The sequence below is a fragment of the Strix uralensis genome, chromosome 23 (genome assembly GCF_047716275.1).
Source record: "Strix uralensis isolate ZFMK-TIS-50842 chromosome 23, bStrUra1, whole genome shotgun sequence".
Taxonomy (NCBI): Eukaryota; Metazoa; Chordata; class Aves; order Strigiformes; family Strigidae; genus Strix; species Strix uralensis.
The window spans coordinates 8,312,992-8,333,993 of NC_133994.1; the positions used below are offsets into that span (position 1 = coordinate 8,312,992).

The 21,002-nt window shown below is 47.1% G+C and overlaps 1 protein-coding gene across 20 annotated transcripts in view; it reads right to left on the minus strand.

Annotated features, from left to right (window-relative positions):
- Nucleotides 1-8,720: 8,720 nt before the first annotated feature.
- The window catches only part of EIF4G3 (eukaryotic translation initiation factor 4 gamma 3), a 149,379-nt gene continuing 137,097 nt past the window's right edge, over nt 8,721-21,002 (minus strand). For all 20 annotated transcript variants that reach the window (XM_074893016.1, XM_074893017.1, XM_074893013.1 and 17 more), the window contains 8 exons: nt 20,082-20,254; nt 17,738-17,863; nt 16,840-16,921; nt 15,011-15,109; nt 13,989-14,135; nt 12,715-12,796; nt 10,849-10,995; nt 8,721-9,846 (listed from right to left, as the gene is read on the minus strand). In XM_074893016.1, the coding sequence (XP_074749117.1) occupies nt 9,665-9,846; nt 10,849-10,995; nt 12,715-12,796; nt 13,989-14,135; nt 15,011-15,109; nt 16,840-16,921; nt 17,738-17,863; nt 20,082-20,254 (1,038 nt within the window). In that variant the 3' untranslated portion in view covers nt 8,721-9,664. The remainder of the gene's footprint in view (nt 9,847-10,848; nt 10,996-12,714; nt 12,797-13,988; nt 14,136-15,010; nt 15,110-16,839; nt 16,922-17,737; nt 17,864-20,081; nt 20,255-21,002) is intronic.

Genomic DNA, 21,002 nt, shown 5'->3' on the forward strand with positions numbered 1-21,002 from the left:
TGCAGAAAAATGTGGTTTTTGGCCTTTCCCCCCTTGCGGTGCCTCTCTGGCAGGAGGGGAGGGATTGGAAGGTGGAGGAGAGGGGAGTGAGAGGGAATGTGCTCCTTTCCTGCCGGCGTTTAAGACACCAAGAAGGAAAAGATGAAATCACCCCAGCTGCCCTCCCCTTGCTCACTGCAAGCCTTTGTGCAAAACCCCAGCACCTGCGTTGGCTAAACCACAGAGCTACACTGAGATGCAAGCAGAGGAGGAGAAAAGCTTTTGTTGTCTCCTTCCCTGTTTTTTATCTCAAAATCCACCCCAGAGGAGAGCTGCCGGCCCTGCGAATTCCCTAACAGCCACACGCCTGCCTGACCACGGTGGGCTCTTGGGAAAATACCACCACACCCGGGGAAGGCAGCTGCATCCACAACGGGATCAAAACCCACTGCTCAGTCTCCTCTGCCCCATTTTTGGGTGGGCCTGTGTCATTTCTGTCCCCCTCCCTCTTCCCTCCGTGCTGCACGCTGTGGGGGACAGTGACAGGAGTGAAGCACAGGAGGAAGAAATGGTGCAGGACAGGGAAATTCATCACCAGGGAGTCTTACTTCAGCGGGGGGCTGCAGTCAGGGTTGATCTGTGATTGTGTAGAGCGCCATCATCATCATCAAACGCTTTTAATAAGTACTGACCATTTCCAGTACCTCTCCTGCCTTCGCAGGTGCCATGCACTAGTAGGATTCCAACTGGTTTGTGGATTTTTTTTTTCCTGAAAATCATTCCATTTGATTACATCTTCCTGCAGCCCTAGAGCTTTTACAGATTTGCCTACAGCTTTGGGTTTTGACTGTACAGTGCAGCTTGCAGTTTCAACCACATCATTTAGACATATTGCTATTGTTCCCAAGGAGTGGCTGCAAAATTTGCGTGTCAAGACATTTACTGTTTCCACCTGGTATCCAGAGCAATGCCACGTGTTCTTGTTCTTCTGCTAGAAACATGAAACCTGTTGTGCTTCTGTTTTACATACATCTACTCACAGAAACTCCATTCTGGGGGCTACTCTGTTAATTTTTTTACCCGACACCAACTCATATTTTCCCCATTTTGTCACATTTTTTACTTAATAAACACTGCTCTTGTGTTGCTTCACAGCTACCTGCCACATAGGGTACAACACACAAGATCATTATTACCTTTTTTTATTACCTTTGTCGCACTGTGCGCTTTATATGCTGAAACCAGCTTCTGCCGATACGTCCTCGATCCCGCTGGCTGAGCGAGCACAGCATCTTTGTCACCAAATTCTGTTTTAATATTGACCTGCAGCTCCAACCTTCAGCGCTGATTATATTTAGGCCTTGCCCCTGGTGTCGTCACCCCAAGTTTTGGCGAGTTTTTTCCTTTTCCATTTTTACCTCAGCTTTTGCATTTTTATAAAGCCTTTTACACCTTTTTGTCCCACTGTCTACCTTGCTCAGGGAGAAGCTGAGCCTTTTCCCATTTCATCCCGTGTCTATAATCACCAGCAGGCTGGGGAGCTCCTTCCCCTCGCCTCGCTCTTTCATCCCTAAAGCTTCACATTCTGCTGCTCTTCCGCTTCTTACGCTTTCAGAAACAAATCAAGTGTTGCTTGACCCGGTGGATTTGCACAGGGAGCGGTGCTAACCATCACAGAATCACAATATTCAATTAATGTGGGTCTCTCACTTTTCACTTGTAGAGCCACACACAAACTCCCAGGGGCCTTCTGCCTGCAGCACGCAGAACTATTAAGCGATGAAGGACTTGGGCAGCAGTGTCACCCTTCCTGCAGTCCCACACACAATTCTTGGCTTTACGCTTGAGCTGCTTTTTACGTCTGGATTTTTTTTCCCCCCTTTACATCTCCAGTAGAAATAAGGACCTTTAGAAGAGATGAGGTGACATCCTTTAACCACAATTTTCCGCTTTGTTGCTGGTTCATTTTACCAGAAAAACTTAACTCTTTTCCAATTCATACTTACTTATTTTCAGCAGCGGAGTCTTACCATCAGCCCTATAGTTCCTGTAATTCTGTGCAAAAATCACTAATTTCCTACTCTCAACTCAAAAATGCATATTCCTTGCCCCTTTGTGGCCTTCCAGACATCACCTTTGATCTCCTTCTTATCAGCTTCCTAATAATTTGTTCTCTGTACTTTTCCCAGTGTCACCCTACCCCACCTCCCAGCTGATCTCTGTTGCTGCCCCTCTAACACCCACCCTTAAGGCTCACCCAGGCAGGTTTATCTTTTCAAACCACTTCCCCTTTTCCAAGGGGTATTCTGTTCATCTGCATGCTTTCAAACCCCACAACCCATTTTGATGTCAGTTCCTAGCAAGTGAATAAAAATATGCTTAAATATACCAAAGTTTGCTCTGGTCTAGAGCAAACACATGATAGAAATGCCATTGGAGCTGGCAGAAATTTGGAGCAGGAAAATGTTGTGGACTAAGCAGTCGCCACCGGCTGCTGCTTTTCTGGAGACACTCTCATTTGAAATAGATCCTTAGTGCTAACGAGGCAGATGCTATTGTCACTGGGATACCAGTGGCTGGAAGTTCTGTGTTTTTTTTTTTTAATAGCGCTTTCAGCCTTACAGTAGTGATTTATTTTACCCAAAGCAGGCAAGTGGCAATGACAGCTCCCCTAAGCAAGGAGAAGCTGAAATCCCCCAGCCCAGCGTTTCACACTGGAACAAAGCGCCTCTCCCAAAGCTGCAAGTCCCCACCGTTAACATCTGGCAGTGAGAATTTGCTAAATTCCTTTGCTTTTGGAGCCAAACACCATTTCAGATTAAAACTGGTAGGCAGTAGGCTGCAGCACGGAGTGCACGGCAGCTGCTCCCCTCGCCCGGGCAGGTAATAACTTCCTGTTAGTAACACCTCCCGGCTGGGATGCTTTTGGGGCTGAAAAAGCTTATTTTTGGCTGCTGCACGTGCACTGTACACCCCTGCAACCAGCAGCCCGCCCAGCGTGTTCAGTGGCCTGGCGGGGCTCCGGCCTCCACGCCGGTCCTGCAGCCGCAAGAGAGCAGCGCCATGCCGGCGAGCCTCGCTGGGAAGTCAGAAAACCTTCGGGTTGAGCAGGAATTTAAAGCATTTTTAGCCATGGCTCTTGCTTGAAGCGTAGGGTCAGCCCTAGTGCTGGCTCGCTCGTCTCTCCGTGGGAAATCTTGTCGACTGGCTTTTCTTTGAGATGGATCAGCCACAGCTCAGGCTCCTGCTCAAAATATCCACCTTGTGATGTTGGAGGAGGCCTGAAGAGTCAGATGCGTTTCCCTGGAGGATGGGTACAACACTCCACTCCCCTGTTTTGCAGAGGTGTGTGAAATTCCTTGCATTTGATGATCATGGTGTATGAAAACACCCAAGACAGGGCTCTGCAGCAGGAGACCAGAGCCACGCGCTGCTCCCATCACCATAAATTCACGCGGCGGTGGTGCCGCAACCCTGCAGAGTGCTGCAGGGGCCGAGTGCCCGCTCCCCTCTCAGGCCAGACGCTTGTGGTGAAGGACTCCGTTTCCCAGCACGCTCACACGCAAACGGGATCGACAGATTATTCACTTTAGGCCGTCTGTAATGGCACAGAGCATTTGCACCAGGCGTTATTTCAGAACAGCTTATTCTGCAACCCTGAAATGATGGATTTTCCTTCACAGGTGAGATCTAAAGGTACCAGCTGCATCTGCCAAGATGATCTTTTCAGCTCCCTTCCAGCTGCTCTCTGCAACGCTGTGATAAAACACTCCTAACAGTGCTCTGCTCCACGATGCTCTGTCCCCCGTGAGCTTAGTAAAACTCTGCTTTGTGACAACATCTGCTATTAACCCTTTCAGGGGGCTGCAACAGGACAACCAAGCATGCAAGAGCCAGGCTTTACCATTCTCTCTGCTCGCTCAGTAATACAAGGATTTCCTAACTGCAAGAACCGATTGCCTTCCCCAAGCCCCCCCCCTCCCCTTCCCAATTTGCAACCACAGCGCAACCATCCCTGCAGCTGGGACAGCGACTGCACACTTGGACAAATTCCCTTTTGGAAAGTAGTGAATGGAGCAGAAGCTGGTTTTATTTCTGTTGCCGTTTCAGCACAATTTAGCAGCTGGAAATGAAGAAGAGAAACCGGTGCCACATGACCAAAGCTTTCCACCGATCACTGCCGGGCTTCCCTAGGGCAGCACTGAAACAAGCAGGAGTTGTTTCAGCAAACCACAGTTCCAGGATGGTTACTGAAGGTGGCAAGCAGAGCCCCTTGGAAAACACAGGGGTAGACGACTTTAAGTTTCCTTGGATATCGGCAGGGATTTAGTCACGCTGCTGGAAGCCGAGTGGGTTAATCAATCTCCTGCTGCGGTTGCTTGCCCATCACCGTGGTTTTCCTGCAACGGCTCCTTGCGGGTTTTCTATCCACAGAGCTGGGCTGGGAGATGGGAGCCAAGCAGGGCTGAAGCCTCCTCAGCCCCAGGCTCCATCCTGTGGCTGCTGCAGCTTGCACGTGGCCCCCAGGCCACATCAAACCATCGCTTGGGGTTTCTATCAGCGTGCGACATCTCGTGCAAGCCTTCGGGTTGGCACCTGATTAGAAGAAAGCGGCGTGCGAAGAGCTCGCGCTCCTGCTGATGGCTGGAGATGCCGCTCAGCCGGCCTAGGATCAGGTAGCAGCAGAGGACCAACATCTTCCAAAGAGCAGAAGTGCCAAGCTGTCCCTGCTGGACCGGCCGCGTGAAGTGGGAGCTTGGAGCGCCTGCCAGCCCAAACATCTCCCGCTGGCTTCGTCCCCGCGCAGCGCACGGCCGTCCTGACCCAACTCCTGCTGCGCGGCATCTCACTGCCGCCGCGCACCGACCTGCGGCCAACAGCCAGCTCACCTAAAGGCAGTTCAGCCCCTCAAGGCCAAAGGTGTTGGATCTAAGCGCATGAAAACATTCTGTGGGGGTTTGATTTTTGAGCTTACTGCCCCCAAAGCTAAACTCTCTCACGTCTGTGAATCAAACCGAGCGAGCAGCGCCAGGGGCACGGCTCAAACAGCTTCTCTGCTCTGCAGCGGCTGCTTCTGACAAGGCAACCAGCTTCAGGTCCCTTTGTCTGTAAAAACAACTCATGCTGGAACGAAACACAGCACGAACAATCACAGCCACCCTTTTGGCAACGAGATGCCAACATCTGCAATTGGTTTCACATGTTTTCAGGATGCCCAGCAAGTTAGTGCGACTTTTTAGAGGCCCCGTTTTTCTTTTATGAGAAGAAACAGTCTATAGGGTTGGAACCAGAAGCTCTGTGGGTCACAGGAACGCAGCAATGACCAGTGTAAGTTACTACTGGCTTAAACCAAAAACCATCTGCAGAGGAATCCTTTTTCCCAAGCCTCTCCTGCTGTGTTGCCTCTTCGGTTACCAGCTCCTGCACCAGGGAGGGCTGATCCCGGGCAAACGGTTTTTCCACACACCAAGGTCTGCTCCTGGACCCCGAAGCTTCTTGAGGAAATAATGTTAAAACCTGAACCCAGGCAGAGAGAGCAGTGTCTGGTATCGGTGTCTTCCCCCACCTCATTCACAGAAGCGGCTGATCCATTTCTGAAAACACTTTCCTAGAAAGAAACCAGCCCTAGGCAGACACCTGGCCTGGAAATTGTCTGTTTGACTGCCTCAGGTTTGGGGACATTTTCAGCAATAAAGAGAAACGGGGATGTAAGCGATGCATCTGCTCCTCCTGGCCTGCGCCTTTGATAGTGCGCACAGCCTCAGCACGAGAAGGGCTCCCAGCAGTGGAAATGGCTTCTAATGCAGCTCTTCCCCGCTGAGCTGCATTAACTCCCTGCCACGTTCACGAGGCTGCCCAGAAGATGTGTTTAAATGCCTCATAGCACCAAGACTGGGAGGAAAAACACCCAACACACTCAAAACCTTTAGCATTCTTGGTGGAAATCTGCTGTCCTCCCTGCTTAGGCTTTGCTGTAGGAGTAACCACAGCTCACCTCTTCTCACGTAAGTAAAACGAGGCTCCCACAAATCACATTCCCATGGGAACCTCTTTTAATTAATTATCCCCTTTTCTGTTTCATCTATCTCTTACAGATTTTTGTATTTTAATACCCTTCAGGAGAAGATGTGTTGCAAAGATCTCCCAGGACCATGGGCCACATCCTGAGGAGCCACAACTGCCTGCACCCTGTGCTGCTCTAGAAGGTGACTGAAAAGCAGCCCCAGCTTGGGACGGGTGCAGGTAAGCAAGCGGCACGTGGCAAAGGACACAAAGGGAGCAGAGGAAGCAGTTCTGGTCTGAGGCTGGTGTCCGATACGCTCCTTGTGGTGACAGCTGTGGGAAGCTGAACCCCAACATAACATACCCCCAGCTGGAGAGCTCACGGTCTCCTGCATAAACTGCTCACAGCACTCCTCGTGCAGCTTAACTGATCTAGCTTCAGAAAACACAAAGCTTGCCACAGAATCATCTCGGTTGGAAAAGCCCTTGAAGCTCCTCCAGTCCAACCATGAACCTCACCCTGACCGTTCCCAACTCCACCAGATCCCTCAGCGCTGGGTCAACCCGACTCTTCAACCCCTCCAGGGATGGGGACTCCCCCCCTGCCCTGGGCAGCCCATTCCAACGCCCAACAACCCCTTCTGCAAAGAAATCCTTCCTAAGAGCCAGTCTGACCCTGCCCTGGCGCAGCTTGAGGCCATTCCCTCTTGTCCACGCTGCAAACCCACCTTTTCAGAGCCTTTGGGTAACTCTAAAAAAAAAAAGCCTTAAAAACTCTGAAAACTCCCTTCCTGGCATTTGCAGGACACTAACAGGGCAAGTTCTCACCCCCCTAAACATCTAATAATAAAGGCTCAAACAAGGAGGGGACAGACTCTCATCTCTACCCCTACGCTCACTGTTCCCATTCCCTCCAGCCAGTGGTTTTCCAACTCTTTCAGCCAAAAGACTCAAGCTCCCCAAACAAACTTCCCTGCGCTGACACACTTCGATTCACATGGCTGTTCAAAGGCTCCAACAATTTCCTTCTGATTCAAGGTAATCAAAAAACAAATCACAGTCTTCACGTGGCACAGCCCCGGTGTTGCACGCTCCCGTTCCCAGCAGGGTCTGACACTGCCCGGCCGTGGAAGGGAAATTCCTCAGGCGCACACAAATATTTGGCCTCATTTACATCCAAACTCGCATCCATTTAATTCAACCGTTCGACTGCTACAAACCATCACGGCCCTGCTCACCTGCTGGCTGAAAAATTACTTTGGCGAGAAGAGCACCCACACGACCCTCTGCAGAGGTTTAACAAAAGCACCTCGAGACCTGCTGGTGGGGGTTTGGGTGTGGCTGAGCCTTTCGGAGATCTCGAGAGCACCCAAGGGTGAGGCCAGGAGGGGAAGCAGCTGAGGACGAGTCGTCGCTGGATGTCGTACAAGCAGATACATACATATACAGATATTAAGGGTGAGAATATTTTTTTTCTTTTTTTCTTTTTTTTTTTTTAACAAAACATCAGAGAAAAGTGTTTTATTGTTACTAAAAAAAAAAAAAAACCCCAAACAATGCTCTAGTGTTTTAGGCCATGGATTCTCTAGCTCAGATTCATGGCGTGGAACACATATTAACAGGGCAAGCGTCTCGTGGACATCTCCCCTCCAGCCACAACCAGGCACCCTCCTCCCTTCCCCTTGGTGATCAAATAACATCCTTATGCAAGTACAGCAATTGTTTACATGTAAAAGTAAGATTAGGAAAGTATTTAATGTATTTGTAGCCTTTTTTTTTGTTGTTTTTCCTGTTTTTTTTTTTAAAAAAGAAGTGATTTAGCAGCTAGAAAGAAAAAGACAGCATCAAGTGAGCAGCTAGTGCTGCACAGACCACCAGCAAATGCTCCACAGGTTACTCGTGGTCCACGGACCACAGTTCACAAACTACATTTTAGGGCTTCACAAACTTTGCAGACTGTATTATGGTAGATGCTTCTTCACAGTGAGAGCCAGCAGGTCATCTTTGGTTGTTGAAGAGAGACACACAAGAGACTTAAGGTACCGGGCGGCAGCTCAGTTTGGAGGACTGCGCGGCCTCGGGGCGCGGTCGAGGTCCCTTTGGGCACAGAAAATGTGTAAGCGACCGCTGTGAATGTGCCCCCGGGCTGCAGACACCGTCACGGGGCGGGCAGAGCCGGGAGGAGCACCGCAGCGCTTGTTCCACCGCTTGACTCGCGTCGGGCGCCTTCGCTTCCACCCGCGCGGGTCTCCGGGTTCCTCGGGCGCAGGAAGGCGACCGGCAGACGCTGGGCGGCGAAGGGCTGTCGCTTCTCTGCTTGGGTGGCTGCGACCTCCGCAGCTACCAGGGTCCCAAGTCCCCGGGACGACGCCACCGATCCAAGTCACACGAGAGACACCGCGGCCACGCGGCTGGAAAAAACGAGCTGGGATCGGGCACCGACCGCTCCCCGGGGTCGTCTCCCGGAACCAAGCGCACCTACGTGGCCCAGCAGCCCAGCCAGCTGCTCATCGGCCATTAAGTTCTCTCTGCAGAAAAGGTCTCCCAAGCAGCAACCCCCTTTTTTTTTTTTTTTTCCTTTTTTTTTTTTTTTTTTTTAAAACAATTGCTCTCACCCCTCTTTTTTTGGTAGACACACATACATACACACACTATATGTACACAATTTGGAACTGAGGACCTACACAATGAAAAGGAAGCCAGCACCGCTCAGAGATGGTGCACACATTCAGCAGCTGTCAAAGGAGAAGTCGTTTTACTTTCTTTTAAACTTGCAATGTTTGTCTTTATTTTGTTCTTTATATTTTGAAAGTGAAAAGAAATAGTATTGAGTCAATTTCTTTTTTTCTTTTTTTAAATATTTGTTCTATGTATTTACAAGCCTTAAAGTTGCTCTAAAGGTTCTGAAAGTATCACTAGTACTTTTTCCCCGGGGTAGCACTGTTTTGAATGAGTTATTTTCGGAGCACTCTGGTCCGCAGCGGTTTTCTCAAATGCATTTCCTTCCGTTCCAAGGTTATGTACGCTTTGATTACTATTTTCTTTTTAAATTTCTGAAGCAAGCTGAGAGGCAGGCAGAAAAATCTGATGACAATTAAAAAAAAAATTGATCTCTTCCTCATCTAGCTTACCCCAACCCCCTTGAAAGTTTTGTCTATTTATCATGCTTTGAAACAAAACTGAGGTGCATATGAAGGGGAGGGAAATTTATTTCTCTGCTTTTGTTCTATTATACAATTTGTTTACAGAAACTGCAAATTTAAAAATTACACTGGCATTTGCAGTCCTTAAAATAATAAATTAAAAGTTTTCAACTTTTTTTTTTTTTTTTGCTAAACAGATTTGTTTCGCTTTGTGTTTTTGTATGAGTCCTTGTTTAAAAAGAAAAGAAAAAGAAAGATTAAAACAGAAAATATTTTCTATAAATAATACATGTATTTTGGTTTAGTGCTCCCGCCCTCAGGTTTGAAGTTTACTTTTTTTTTTCAAGTACCTTTTTTTCCTCCATGATCACCTTTGTGTTTATCTATTTTTACCTCTCCCACTCGTGCATGTGTGGGGGAAGGGGGGGGTCTGCGCGAGAATTGGCCTTGCTGCACTGTGATTGGCGAAGACGTGAAACTTTTTAAAAAAATACTTAAACTGTTTCTTTTTTTTTTTTTTTCTCTCTGTATTTTAAGTTTTAATTATCCTCCGACTCCTCTTCAGCCTCCCGTAGCCACGTGAAGAATGCTGTGACAGATTTGAGCGCTACTCCTTTCCCGTTCTGCTCCTCTGGGTCCTGGCTGCTTTCCCACTTGTAGAAGGCATCCTCCGATATTACCTCCTCGTCATACAGGCAATCAAAAAACATCCGCAACAAATCTGCAATAATGGAATAAGGGGAGAGAACAGCTGTTAGCACTGCGCTGTTTAAGTCAGCGGACAAAGACACGGTTACGGATAAGGGGATTAACGTGACCTTTAATGCGAGAGATGCAGATACAAGTGAAAGGAAGGTCCGTTACTGAGTTACTGCTTCCTGGCTGGTTACACGCAGCTGAGAGGGAAAACAGGTCCCTCCGACGCCGTCGGGTAACACATGCTCCGCAGAAAAGGGAAAGCTGGGAGAGCAGCCGTGGGAATGCGTTATCTAGGGAATTTATTATGTAGGGCTGGGCTGGCAAGCAGAATCCACAGCAGCCCGTCTCCTCTGGCTGGATCGTGCAGCCCAGCAGGCTGGCTCCTTTCCAACACCTGATTTTTCGCGGCTCAGCAGGAGGGATAACGAATAACTAGCGCCTTAAAGCTAAGGACGATCCAGTCGGGTGGTTTGGGGCACTCTTTGATTTTGTGCTGCAGACTCCCTGGGAGTCCCTGTTCCTTTGGCAACTCCCTCGCCTCTTTTCCAGCAAGTTTCCTGCAGCGTCTCTGGGACAAGACTCACCAGTTATCCAACTCATTCTATTCCCTCCAAGTTCACAGACATCTGTGGTGCAGCAATGCAATTACAACGCCTGGTGCTCTCACATGTCCAGGTATTGTAAACTCCACAGATTATTTTTTTTACTGCGTTTTTTTCCCCCCTCTCTCTTGATCAACAGAGGTTTGTCCTTCTTTCTGCACGGCTGCTTACAGGAGCAATCAAGAGCTGGCCTCTGGCCAAGCATTAGGGGAACTGCGCTGCTCTACAAGCCAGAACCCAGACAAGCAGAAACCATTGTACACTGTTTTCTCTCATCTGCTATGTACAAGGGTAAAATTTTGTTTCTACTGTCAGGAAAAGCACATCCTCTTTCCAGACTCTGGGGCTGGATTTTACACTTGCAAAACCACCTTTCCTTATACCATCAGGGTTCAAATCCCCAGCACAGAGGCAACACTTACTAGGAGGCTGATCAAGTTTTACTATTGATGCTTGTAGTGCATAAAGTGCTTGTAGTTCCTTCTCTGTGTCTGAGTCTAGGTACTTGAGTAAGATCGGCACTCTCTGTTTGATAACAGCAGTGTCCACACGGAAGCTAGAAGAGTCCGCTGGGGGGAAGAGAAGAAAACAGGGTCAGTGTTGGCACACAGACGCAGGGGCGGATCTTTTATCGCCTTCAGTTATTCAAATAGCAATCACTTTTATCCATAGCATGGAGAGAAAACAGGATGAGAAACAGCAGGAAGTATTTCTGATCGATGGCTTTTCCTGGAAGTCTTGGTTCTTCCAGTCCCCCAAATTCCACCCGTGTGTGAAGCAACCCTGGCCCTAACCAGCCTGCTGACAAACGCAGAGAATCGCAGCCGCGCTTTGCAGCGCAAATCGTTGTGTTTCCACAGGCAACCGGATATCCAAAGTGTGTACAATGGCTAGGGCTAAAATTTCAGTTATATAGAAGGTTTTTAGAAAATCGTTACCTTTTTTTCCCCTAAAAATTTCAGTTATATAGAGGGTTTTTAGAAAATCGTTACCTTTTTTTCGTGAAATTTCAGTTATATAGAAGGTTTTTAGAAAATCATTATCTTTTTTTCCCTAAAACTTCAGTTATATAGAAAGTTTTTAGAAACTCGTTATCTTTTTTCCCTAAAATTTCAGTTATATAGAAGGTTTTTAGAAAATCGTATCTCTTTTCCCTAAAATTTGTTATATAGAAGGTTTTAGGGAAAATCGTTACTTTTTTCCCCTAAAATTTCAGTTATATAGAAGGTTTTTAGAATTGTTATTTTTTTTTCTATAAATACTAAGGCAGAAACAGAATCATAAGCTGCAGATGACACAGGAAATCAGGAATATATAAAAAATACACATTAGAAGTCCATCAGCAACACGGATAAATTATGCAGCAGCTTTTAAGCAGCTCATGCAACACAATTAAGTGATATTTTGAAAACAAAAGGGAAAACAAACCCCCTCAATTAGAGGCAAGGTCAAAATGTAAACCAGAAGATGATGTTCCTGATACAGGAACCCTTAAACATTTGCAGTCAAACCCTGTGTCATTCCGCCGTTAACACTAGGTGGCATCAGAAAGGTTCTGTTCTGGGGAGCAGAACGGGGCTGGGCTGTCCCTCCCCTCGCCACAAGATCAAGTTCAGACCATTCTCTCCACTGAGTATGACTCTCGCAGCCAAGAGCAGAACCGGGTGCTTTACACGGGCAGTTTTTTGCCCTGCCAGACGCCAACAGTAAAGTTAAAGAAAACAAAGTGAACTGAGCAGCTGTTCCTGGCTGCGGCGCTTTATTCAAGCCCCCCTGAGGGTCTGAGGCTCGTACATCCGACTCAGGACCCCCCCCCTCCTCCATTTCCAGCCGAGGGCTGTACAATTCACGTCAGCCACATAAACCATCCTTCCAGAATTGCAACTCTGGACATAAAACTATTAAGAAGCGAGACACACAGGCTGGCTTCTCTTCTGCAACCCACGCTTCCAACTCGCACGTGGCGATCTGCGATGGTAGAGCGCCCACGCGTACTTGCTGACACAGGAGTGGAAATGCTAATTATCTTAATAACGTCTAGCACATTTCCACCTTCACTAGAAAAATCAATGAACAATCTGGTGTTACTCAGAGTCGTCTGAAACGTCTGCTCACGCAAGGTCACCGGAACACACCGGGGCCTCGAGAGCACCGTAACCAGCACAGGGGGAACGGATATCCCAGCACTGGGATTCAATACGGTGCAAAAGTGTTAGTGTGTGATAAACCTGAAAAATATAAAATAATTCTTTGCACGTTTGGTTGGTATGGTGTTGCAAGTTACTCACCTATAATAGCTGCTTTACAAACTGCTGTCATTAAAGCTCTAAGGAATGTAGGTGAACTCATCTGGCTTTCATCTAGATTAGCCTGAAATCAGGAGGAAATGGACCAGTTAAAAACAGGCCGCTGCGTGAGAGCAACCGCTTCCAAACCCCACCGCTGGATCTAGCAGCAAGCTCCAGTTCAGCGAAAGCTGCTGCAGGAGAAATCCCGTTCCCCCCCCTCCGCAAGAGCCCAGCTTTCCCGTGCTGCCCCACGCTAGCTCAGGTACGTCAACACGCAGCAGCAGCTCTCGTGCGCTCAACACACCGCTCGACTGCTCCCACGAGCGGCCGTTTGTCTGGAGAAACACACCAAACCAACAACGCTTGGCTTCTGCAACGCCCTTATATGTCTTCTAAGAGTTTTAGGCTTTTTCAACAAATTTTACAGCGTGCTCCTTGGGTGGAGATTTGCTTTGTAGAAGAAATTCAGAGAATGCCTGTGTAACTTGTCCAAGACTACAAAGAGCCTGTGGGTGTCCCCAGATTTTCAGCTCTGCTTTCATTCCACTCTCAACTTCTCTAACAGCAGCAGAAACATGACATTCCTAACGCATCGCTCCCGCGACAGAAAGAACTGAAATGAAGCTGACCAAGACTTAGCTGTAAGCGCAGATCTAAATGAATCAGGTTAATAAATTCAGACACTAGATTAAATATCTGGCTTAAAGGATGCAGCCAGAGATAGAGGGCAAAACACCAGTGGATTGACAGGGCTTTTTTCTTTTTCCTCTTCTTTCTTTTTCTGTGTTTCCTCTGACAGTGTCTGGCCCAATACCACCCTTGGTGACTGCCCAGGATGTTTTTGCAGCCTGGCAGGGCATGCAGCTGGTGGGGGGGGGACACGGAATTTGTGTAAGTCATGTTGCAAAAAGCAGTGAGAAGCTTTTATCCCATATTTTGGGAAAAAAGAATGTAGCAGTGTACTGCGGCTAAAATGTAGTAAGTAGCCAGAAGCAGCGTATTCAGTGTCAAAAAGTCTACAGTATTTAAAAGGCAGTTACACAGTTTTATGTTAATATGGCCAAAATTCTTTCTTCCTAAAGCTTACTATGAAATAACTGCCTGATTATATTTTAGATTTTAATTCTCTGTCTAATCTGTTGATTGCACAGACCTAATCACCTTAGTGGCCTATGCCCAGGGAGGAGCCTGCAGAGATGCTCCTTTAGGTGAGAAAATATTTATGAAAGCAGTTAAGGAACTGTGTGCAGGGAGGGTGAAAATAGTCTTTGTACCTCTACCCAGTCAAAGATTTGTTCGTCATTCGCCTTGTCCTCAACAATGAGTTTTTCTAGCTGCTTGTTCAGCTCTTCCGCAGAGAGTTCTTTCTCTGAAAGTGCTTCTGAGGAACTGGAACAGTCGGACTCCGTGAAGTCCAACTTCTGCAACATCAGAAGTGATGGTGAGAATTAGTTAAATACACTTTCCTACGCTGAATTATACCAAACCGAGGCAGCAAGCTGCACTTCATTCTGCTTTCTGGCATCTTTCAGCTGCTAAGTTAGCGTTACAACGATTTATATGCTTTTTCTGTTCCAAAGATTAGGAAGCATTTTACAAACACGTGGGAACTACATTATCCAGCAAAGACAAGCAGGGACCTCAGAGCAACTCCAGCCCTGCGCAACACGAGCGCACACAAACTGAAGTGCCTGTTGCTCAACTGAAACGACGGAACACAATTACCAGAGCTGGAATTTACTCAAAGAAATTGCAGCTAACGCCCCAGTTCATGGCAAAAATGTGACAGAGGATCTACAGTCCCCTCACCAAGCCCCAGGCCTCAGTAATCCATTTCATTTCCTGCAGTGCAGCACTTCCTAAGTGCTAAACCAGGGCAGTGGATGGCTTGGAGCTGCGCGGGGAGACCTCCAGCCTCTTCCTTAGCAAGAGCGGCAAGGTGCCCTCCATCAGGCCTGGCTCCTCGCCCTTCTGACACCCCAACGCAAGGTGGGATGAGTGAGTAATTGCCACCATTTATTCTGTCCCTTCTGCAGACCGTCTGTCCTTGCTGCAAAACTCATTCTTGAGTTCATTCCCTGCAGTGACCAGGAGATGTGTGCCCGGGATCGGAGGGGACGAGCCCGTCCTCCTGGCGCTACAGAAAGGAGGTGCTGAAATAATCTAACCCCGACGTGGTGAGGGAGGCACCTCACCCCACGTCCCATTCCAACTATACCCAAGAACGGGATGGAAATGGGTGAACGAACAGGACGTGGGGCCAAAATCATGAAGCAGATGCTTGCTCTGAACTCACTTGTTCCATGAGAAAGGTATGTACATCCTCCCCTTCGGGCAAGTAGTCCTTCCAACTGAGGCCAGACTCCCTCCATAAGGCTCCCACTTTCTTATGGCTCTAAAACACAAACAATTTGTTCATTTTAAAGATTTGAGAGACAACCAGGGGAGCTTACACAAGCCGGAGTGGTGCAGCTGTGTCAGGAGAAATAAAGAACCGTTCAGCCACCAAACGAGATGCCCAGCAATGAAACGTCTGGAAACCCCGTGCAAGAGAAATCGTACATCCAGGTCTACGCATCTTGTCAAGTGGTCAAACACCGTGGTGATGGGTAATAAACAAGGCATAACGTGACACGGGGGTTTGCAACAACCTCAGCCAGAGATTGCCTTGGAAAAGTGGCACATCTGAACAAGGCAGAGTTTCCCACAGCCGTGGCACAGAGCCGGCAGTTAGATGACTTCGATTCTTCTCCTGACTCTGTCATTAACTTACTTCGTGACTCATTCTCCCCCTGCCTCGACATCAAGGCACCAGCAAATTATCTACTTTTAGAAAAGAATTATTTACACGGCTGTTTTCTGTGCAGACATCAAGCCTCAAATTCAGGTACATAATACCAAGTTCCTAGAATTTATTGCAAACCTCGAGAAAAGCGCCTTTCCAGCACATACAGTCCAACCTTCCGCACCCCCTAACGTCACGCTGCCCTTTCGGTATCCCGCCTAAGACAGCACACAGACAATTCTGACAGGAATAAAACCACTGCTAACAACCAGCTCTTTTCACCCAAACGCTTTTCCAAAACTTTTACCTTATAGCACCCGCAACAAGGGAGATCGCTGCGTAGCCTAAGGTAAGCACTGATAAAAGCAGCCTGATTTTCAGTTTACAAAGCATAATACAATTTTAAGTTTACAATGCAAATCATTAAGAGCTAATTGTGCGTAGTTCCAGCTATGATTCATCAGGATCTGAATGAGATGACTGACGCTACATTGAAATACCCGAGTCCAAGTATTGGCCTGGATGAGATCGAATTAGAAAGCTGTGGCAGAAACAGAAACCCAAGGCCGTGCTTCAACCCCCAGAGCACAGCAGCTTGTCTTTCACAGAACAGAGAAAAATAAATGCAAGTCGACTGTCCAAACAAGCGTAAGACTAAAATAAATAAATAAAAAGTCACTATTTGCACTGCTAGACTGCAATGCTCCTGGAACATTCGACCTTATTTGAATGCATGCTTAAAAAAAAAGGCCAGTGAGGGATTTTACAGGGTTGAAAATAGACATTATCCAAAGTGCAGTAAAAATGGAGACAGAGTCATAGGGAAACCACCAAACTGTTTGGACACACAACTGTGAAATGTGTAAGAGAGCTCTAGAAGTTACAGGGTGAAAAGGTGTCACTACCCCTAGTGATGGGTGAATCTTAAGAGTTGGCCGGTTTAATTTGAATAAGCACCCAGGAGTCTGAGAGGCCATCTGAAGCTTATCCGAACCCGCAGAACCTCTCCGGTCTGCAAGAACAGCTCTCTCGCAAGATTTCCGGCACTTGCTGCTTCTGGTCAGCCCAGAAATACCTTGAGAGTGTCCCTCTTGCAGTATTTCAGCACTCTAGCTTCTGGAAGAAGCCAGGTGCAAAGGTACCTGCAAAAGGGAAAAGCGATGAAAAAAAAAAAGTTAACTTTCTGGAACCTTGTAAGGTTTGAAATGAGGATGAAGAGGCGGGTTTCCTGGGTTATCTGGACTGGCTGACCCATCCCTAAACGTCTTCACGTGGGGAACGTGTGGGCTTCCTGCATCAACGCGTACTCGTGGCACCCAGCGGAACGCCTGGACACTTACCATTTGTTTGCATAGAAGGTGCAAGATTTCAGCAAGCAAGACGCCGGCTCTTCCCACAGGAAGCAAAGGTTTGCTAAATTCTCTAGAATGAAAGAAAACCAGATATTTTTCCTTATAATTTGAATTTGGAACACAAGGCAAGGGGTAGTGAGGCAGGAAATCACCTTCAACTTCTGCCAGGGTAAAGGATTTGGTCTAGCACTGCTGATAAAGACACTTCAGCGGTGCAGTGCACCTGCCACAACAGGACTAATTACAAAGATTTTATTTTTCTGTAACTCAAATCCACTCATTTTTGTGGGATGCTGCATTCAGGTAGCAGGACCCTTCTGGGGGAAAAGGCTATTTTCTTAATCGCTACTTACGGGAAAAGGGAACCATTCAATTGGCTTCTAGTTCATCCCCAAATATATAAGGACATGTACAAAATACAGAAACTCTGGTCCTGGAAGCAGGTTCCAGTCTTGCAGGGAAGGTTTTGTGCCTGTTTAAGGCAACGCCCAGGTGGCAGCTGTTACACTCTGAGACACAAAGTCTCCTGCGCGACACCTCGCTCTCCAAGTCTAATTCTCAGAGCCTCAGCGTGCTCTCAAGTGACTCCGACTGCACAACACTGGGGTATTTTTTAGCTCAGCTGAAACACACAGGATGGAAGTAGATTTATTTCACCCCTGAACAGTGAGCACAGAGCAGGAAGCTCCCTTCCCACCACAGCTTTGCGTCTGGGGCAAGTCCCGAACGACGCGCAGCAAACCTTTCATCAGCTCGTAGGAGAAGCTGAGCCTCCAACGCTATTTGTCTTTTATCTGCTGATGGGAACCACGCTGTGAAAATACTAGAGCACAGCCAGGCAGCCAGCACGGCTCGACTGACCGTGGAAAAAACCAGCATTGCTTACTGTATAAGTTCTCTCATAGAGATTCCTCCTTCTTTTAACACGGGGGTCACCAACTCAGCTAGGTACAACCAAATATGGGGTATATCTATGGCCATATCATCCGCCATCTCCAAGGTATCTGAAAAGCTTTAAAAGAAGAAAGGAAAATGTCAAACATTAGAGACAATTTAATTTGAGACTTTTCCTGCAAAGCAAATCTGCACTTTAAAAACCCTTTATTACAGAAAAGAGGAGCAAAGAGAGGAGAAAAGAGAATCACAAAGGTAACAAAAAAACTACTGCCATCTTATGCTTTTAGTGCTTCAAAACTGCCAGGAATGGATTTCTCTAGGCAGTAACATGGAGCGTACGTGCACATCGCCTTCCGTAAAACCAGCAGATACATCCAGGAAAGCTCCATTGACAACAATTCTTATATCCCAGTAACAAATCGTTTCCCAACCAGTAAAACCTGTAAAACTAAAAAGCAATTTTGCCTATAAATCTACTAAATGGAGCCTTCTCTACAGATATCCAAACATTTACAGAAGGGGGATTAATAATAACCGAGGTCCAAACGTAAGGTAATCAACAAAATGTCTGTAACTATGTAAATGACACAAGAAAAAAAGTTCAGTACACCAGAGGGAGGTTTCCATCCAGAACAGAAAACGTGGCAGCATGAATTACAAAATTTCTCCCCAACAGTGGATACAGTTTCCAGAATCACTCAAAACTCTTCTTTCCGATAAAAGCCTTCTGGGTGGCTTCACTTCCCATGGCTGGTACAAGATGATCATCTTTCTGGCTCTCCTGCCAGTTTTCATCATGATTCATGTCTTCTTGAAAACCTTGAAAATTCTGGGGTCCAGTTTAGCGACTATAAGCGCATATTTTCCTTTGTGCTTCAAACCCAGAAACCACCCCCTTTGCTTTGTTCTTTACATCCTCCGCTACCCAGGTTTGTCCAAGCGTTTCTGCCAGAAATTGGTTTCCTGTTGTGTGTCTCTCCTGACTCGTGCTGTGACCAGTGCTCATCCCCTAACCCCTAATTACGCAGTAATTTCTCTTGTGTGAATAAGTAGAGTGGTTTTTGGTGTTCTTCTCATGCGCCCGCTGAATACCACTTGCCCTTTCATCATCTTCAGGAGCTGTTTCGCTTTGTTTATGCCACATTCAGACCACGTGTCCCGCTATTTCATCAAGATCCTGCTTATTTGGCATCACAACCACTTACCCACGCTCCAGGAAACACAGGAATGGTTTTAATCACAATCCATTAAGGAAATGTATCACTTCAAACGAGTCGTTTTGACCATCAGTGACCGCGTGGACACAGACAAGTGTACTCCCTGTGGATATATATATATATTTTCCTGCTGTTCCATACGGTTTTGAACTCAGGCTGCCTACACCTTTTCTGTGAGCCCCGGGATTGCATCACAACAAAATTCACTGCCAGACGCGGGCACAGGGAGATCACCATCGGAGCGGTCAGCGGTACCACAATGAGGCACGAGTCAAATAAAAGCAGCAAGACAGGGATAAGTACCCAGAAACTCAGTATCTGAAAGTCTTATCTCATCTGCTCGTTCGCTGGCTGCTGTTCGTGGTTATCCCTCTTCTCATCATCCTGCTCGAAGCCCCAGTGAGGACTGAGCGGTGCCGGGGACCTCCCTGGGTGCAGGGATTGTTTTATGACTGGACACCAGTTCAGATCCAGGCTGGGAAGACAAAACCCGGAGAGCTGGGATGAACCAGCAGCTGGAACTCAGACCTCTTGAGGAAGGTCTACCCTGTCTGATACCACATCTGGCACACATTCTCCTCCTCAGCCCCTCGAGGACACGTCTTCTCCTTAAGGGTGAGCTGTCCTGAGAAACAGCACCGTCGGGTGAAGCCTTCCTACCAGTGGGAGAGCGGCTGCGGGTCTCTGGGTCACAGCACTTCAGGCTACACAGCTCCCGGGCATTAATGTCACCTGAAGGTTTTTGACTCCTTCCTCCTCTTTTAATTGTATTCAGCGATTTGCCAAAAGGCAATCATTGACAAATGCATCAAAAACCAGAAATCTGAATACACACATTTAAATAGACACCTATTTGCTTAGAAATAAATACTTGTGTAAATATGAAAATATTTACATTCACTAAAGCATCTGAAATATATTTATTGTAATACATTTTGAAGTATTACAATAAGTATATTACTTATAAATACACCCAGGTGAAAATACTCCTTCAGAACGGGTGCGTGGAGAAGGCAGGATACCAAAGCACGGTGGGAGATCATCCCTCTCCACCACAGCGCTCATCTGCAACGAACGGTGAAGAAAACCATCCGTTTCTACACACAGAATACAAACCCCTTGAAGAAATCCTGCTTGCTCAGCTTTCCCGACTGCACCAGCTGATGTAATAACTGGCCCATGTGATCCCGGGTGATCTGACTCCTCTCGAGCGTCGACTCCACTCCCACTCGCACGAAAACAGGCAGCAGATTCTGGGCGCTCAGCTCCTCCACGCACTGCATCGCTTCCTGTTCGAACGACACACAGGATCCTTTGTCTGAACGGAAAACGTCAAAAAACGAGGCGGAAGAACGTTTTCTACTCTAAGATAGTTCAGGGTTTGCTGCTTAGCGCCTGGCACACAGAACGGGGATTTTTCTGATGGCAGATCAAGAGACTGCTAACCTTGTTTTTGTTTGGAAATGAGTATTTAGTGAAGCTGCCAGGCAAAGGTGAACTAGGCTATGGAACCTCATCACAAATCACCACTGAGATGGCAATTGAATAGCAATAATAATAATAAAAAAAAAAAAAGATGAGAATTTATACCATGCAGGCAACAATTTTTAAAATACACAATCAGGCTCCAGGGTACAGTTCGGCTGCTCAGTGAAAGGACAGGAATTGTCTTCTGGATGCCACCAAAACGCCTATTATTTCATCAAATATCAAGCCAAGTCAAAAAAAGGACATTAGGTTAGATTCATTGCTGAGCTGATCTGGCACAGAAATGCCTGTGTGACAAACCCACAGCATATAAAGAAGCAGAAAATAGGTGGGTAGCATTTGGAGGAGAATTTCCTCTTTATAAAGCTTCTACTTTCTGGCGTGTACATTTTGTAACCTAAGCAAATAAAACACTCTTAAATAGAGACTTTCAGAGAAGTGCTCAATGTCACACTTCAAAAATCTCCACTGTCATCAGCAAAGACCTTCCACTGACCTTCTCGGCTCAGCCCAACCGATCTCAGCGGGTTTCCTGACTACAGACATTTG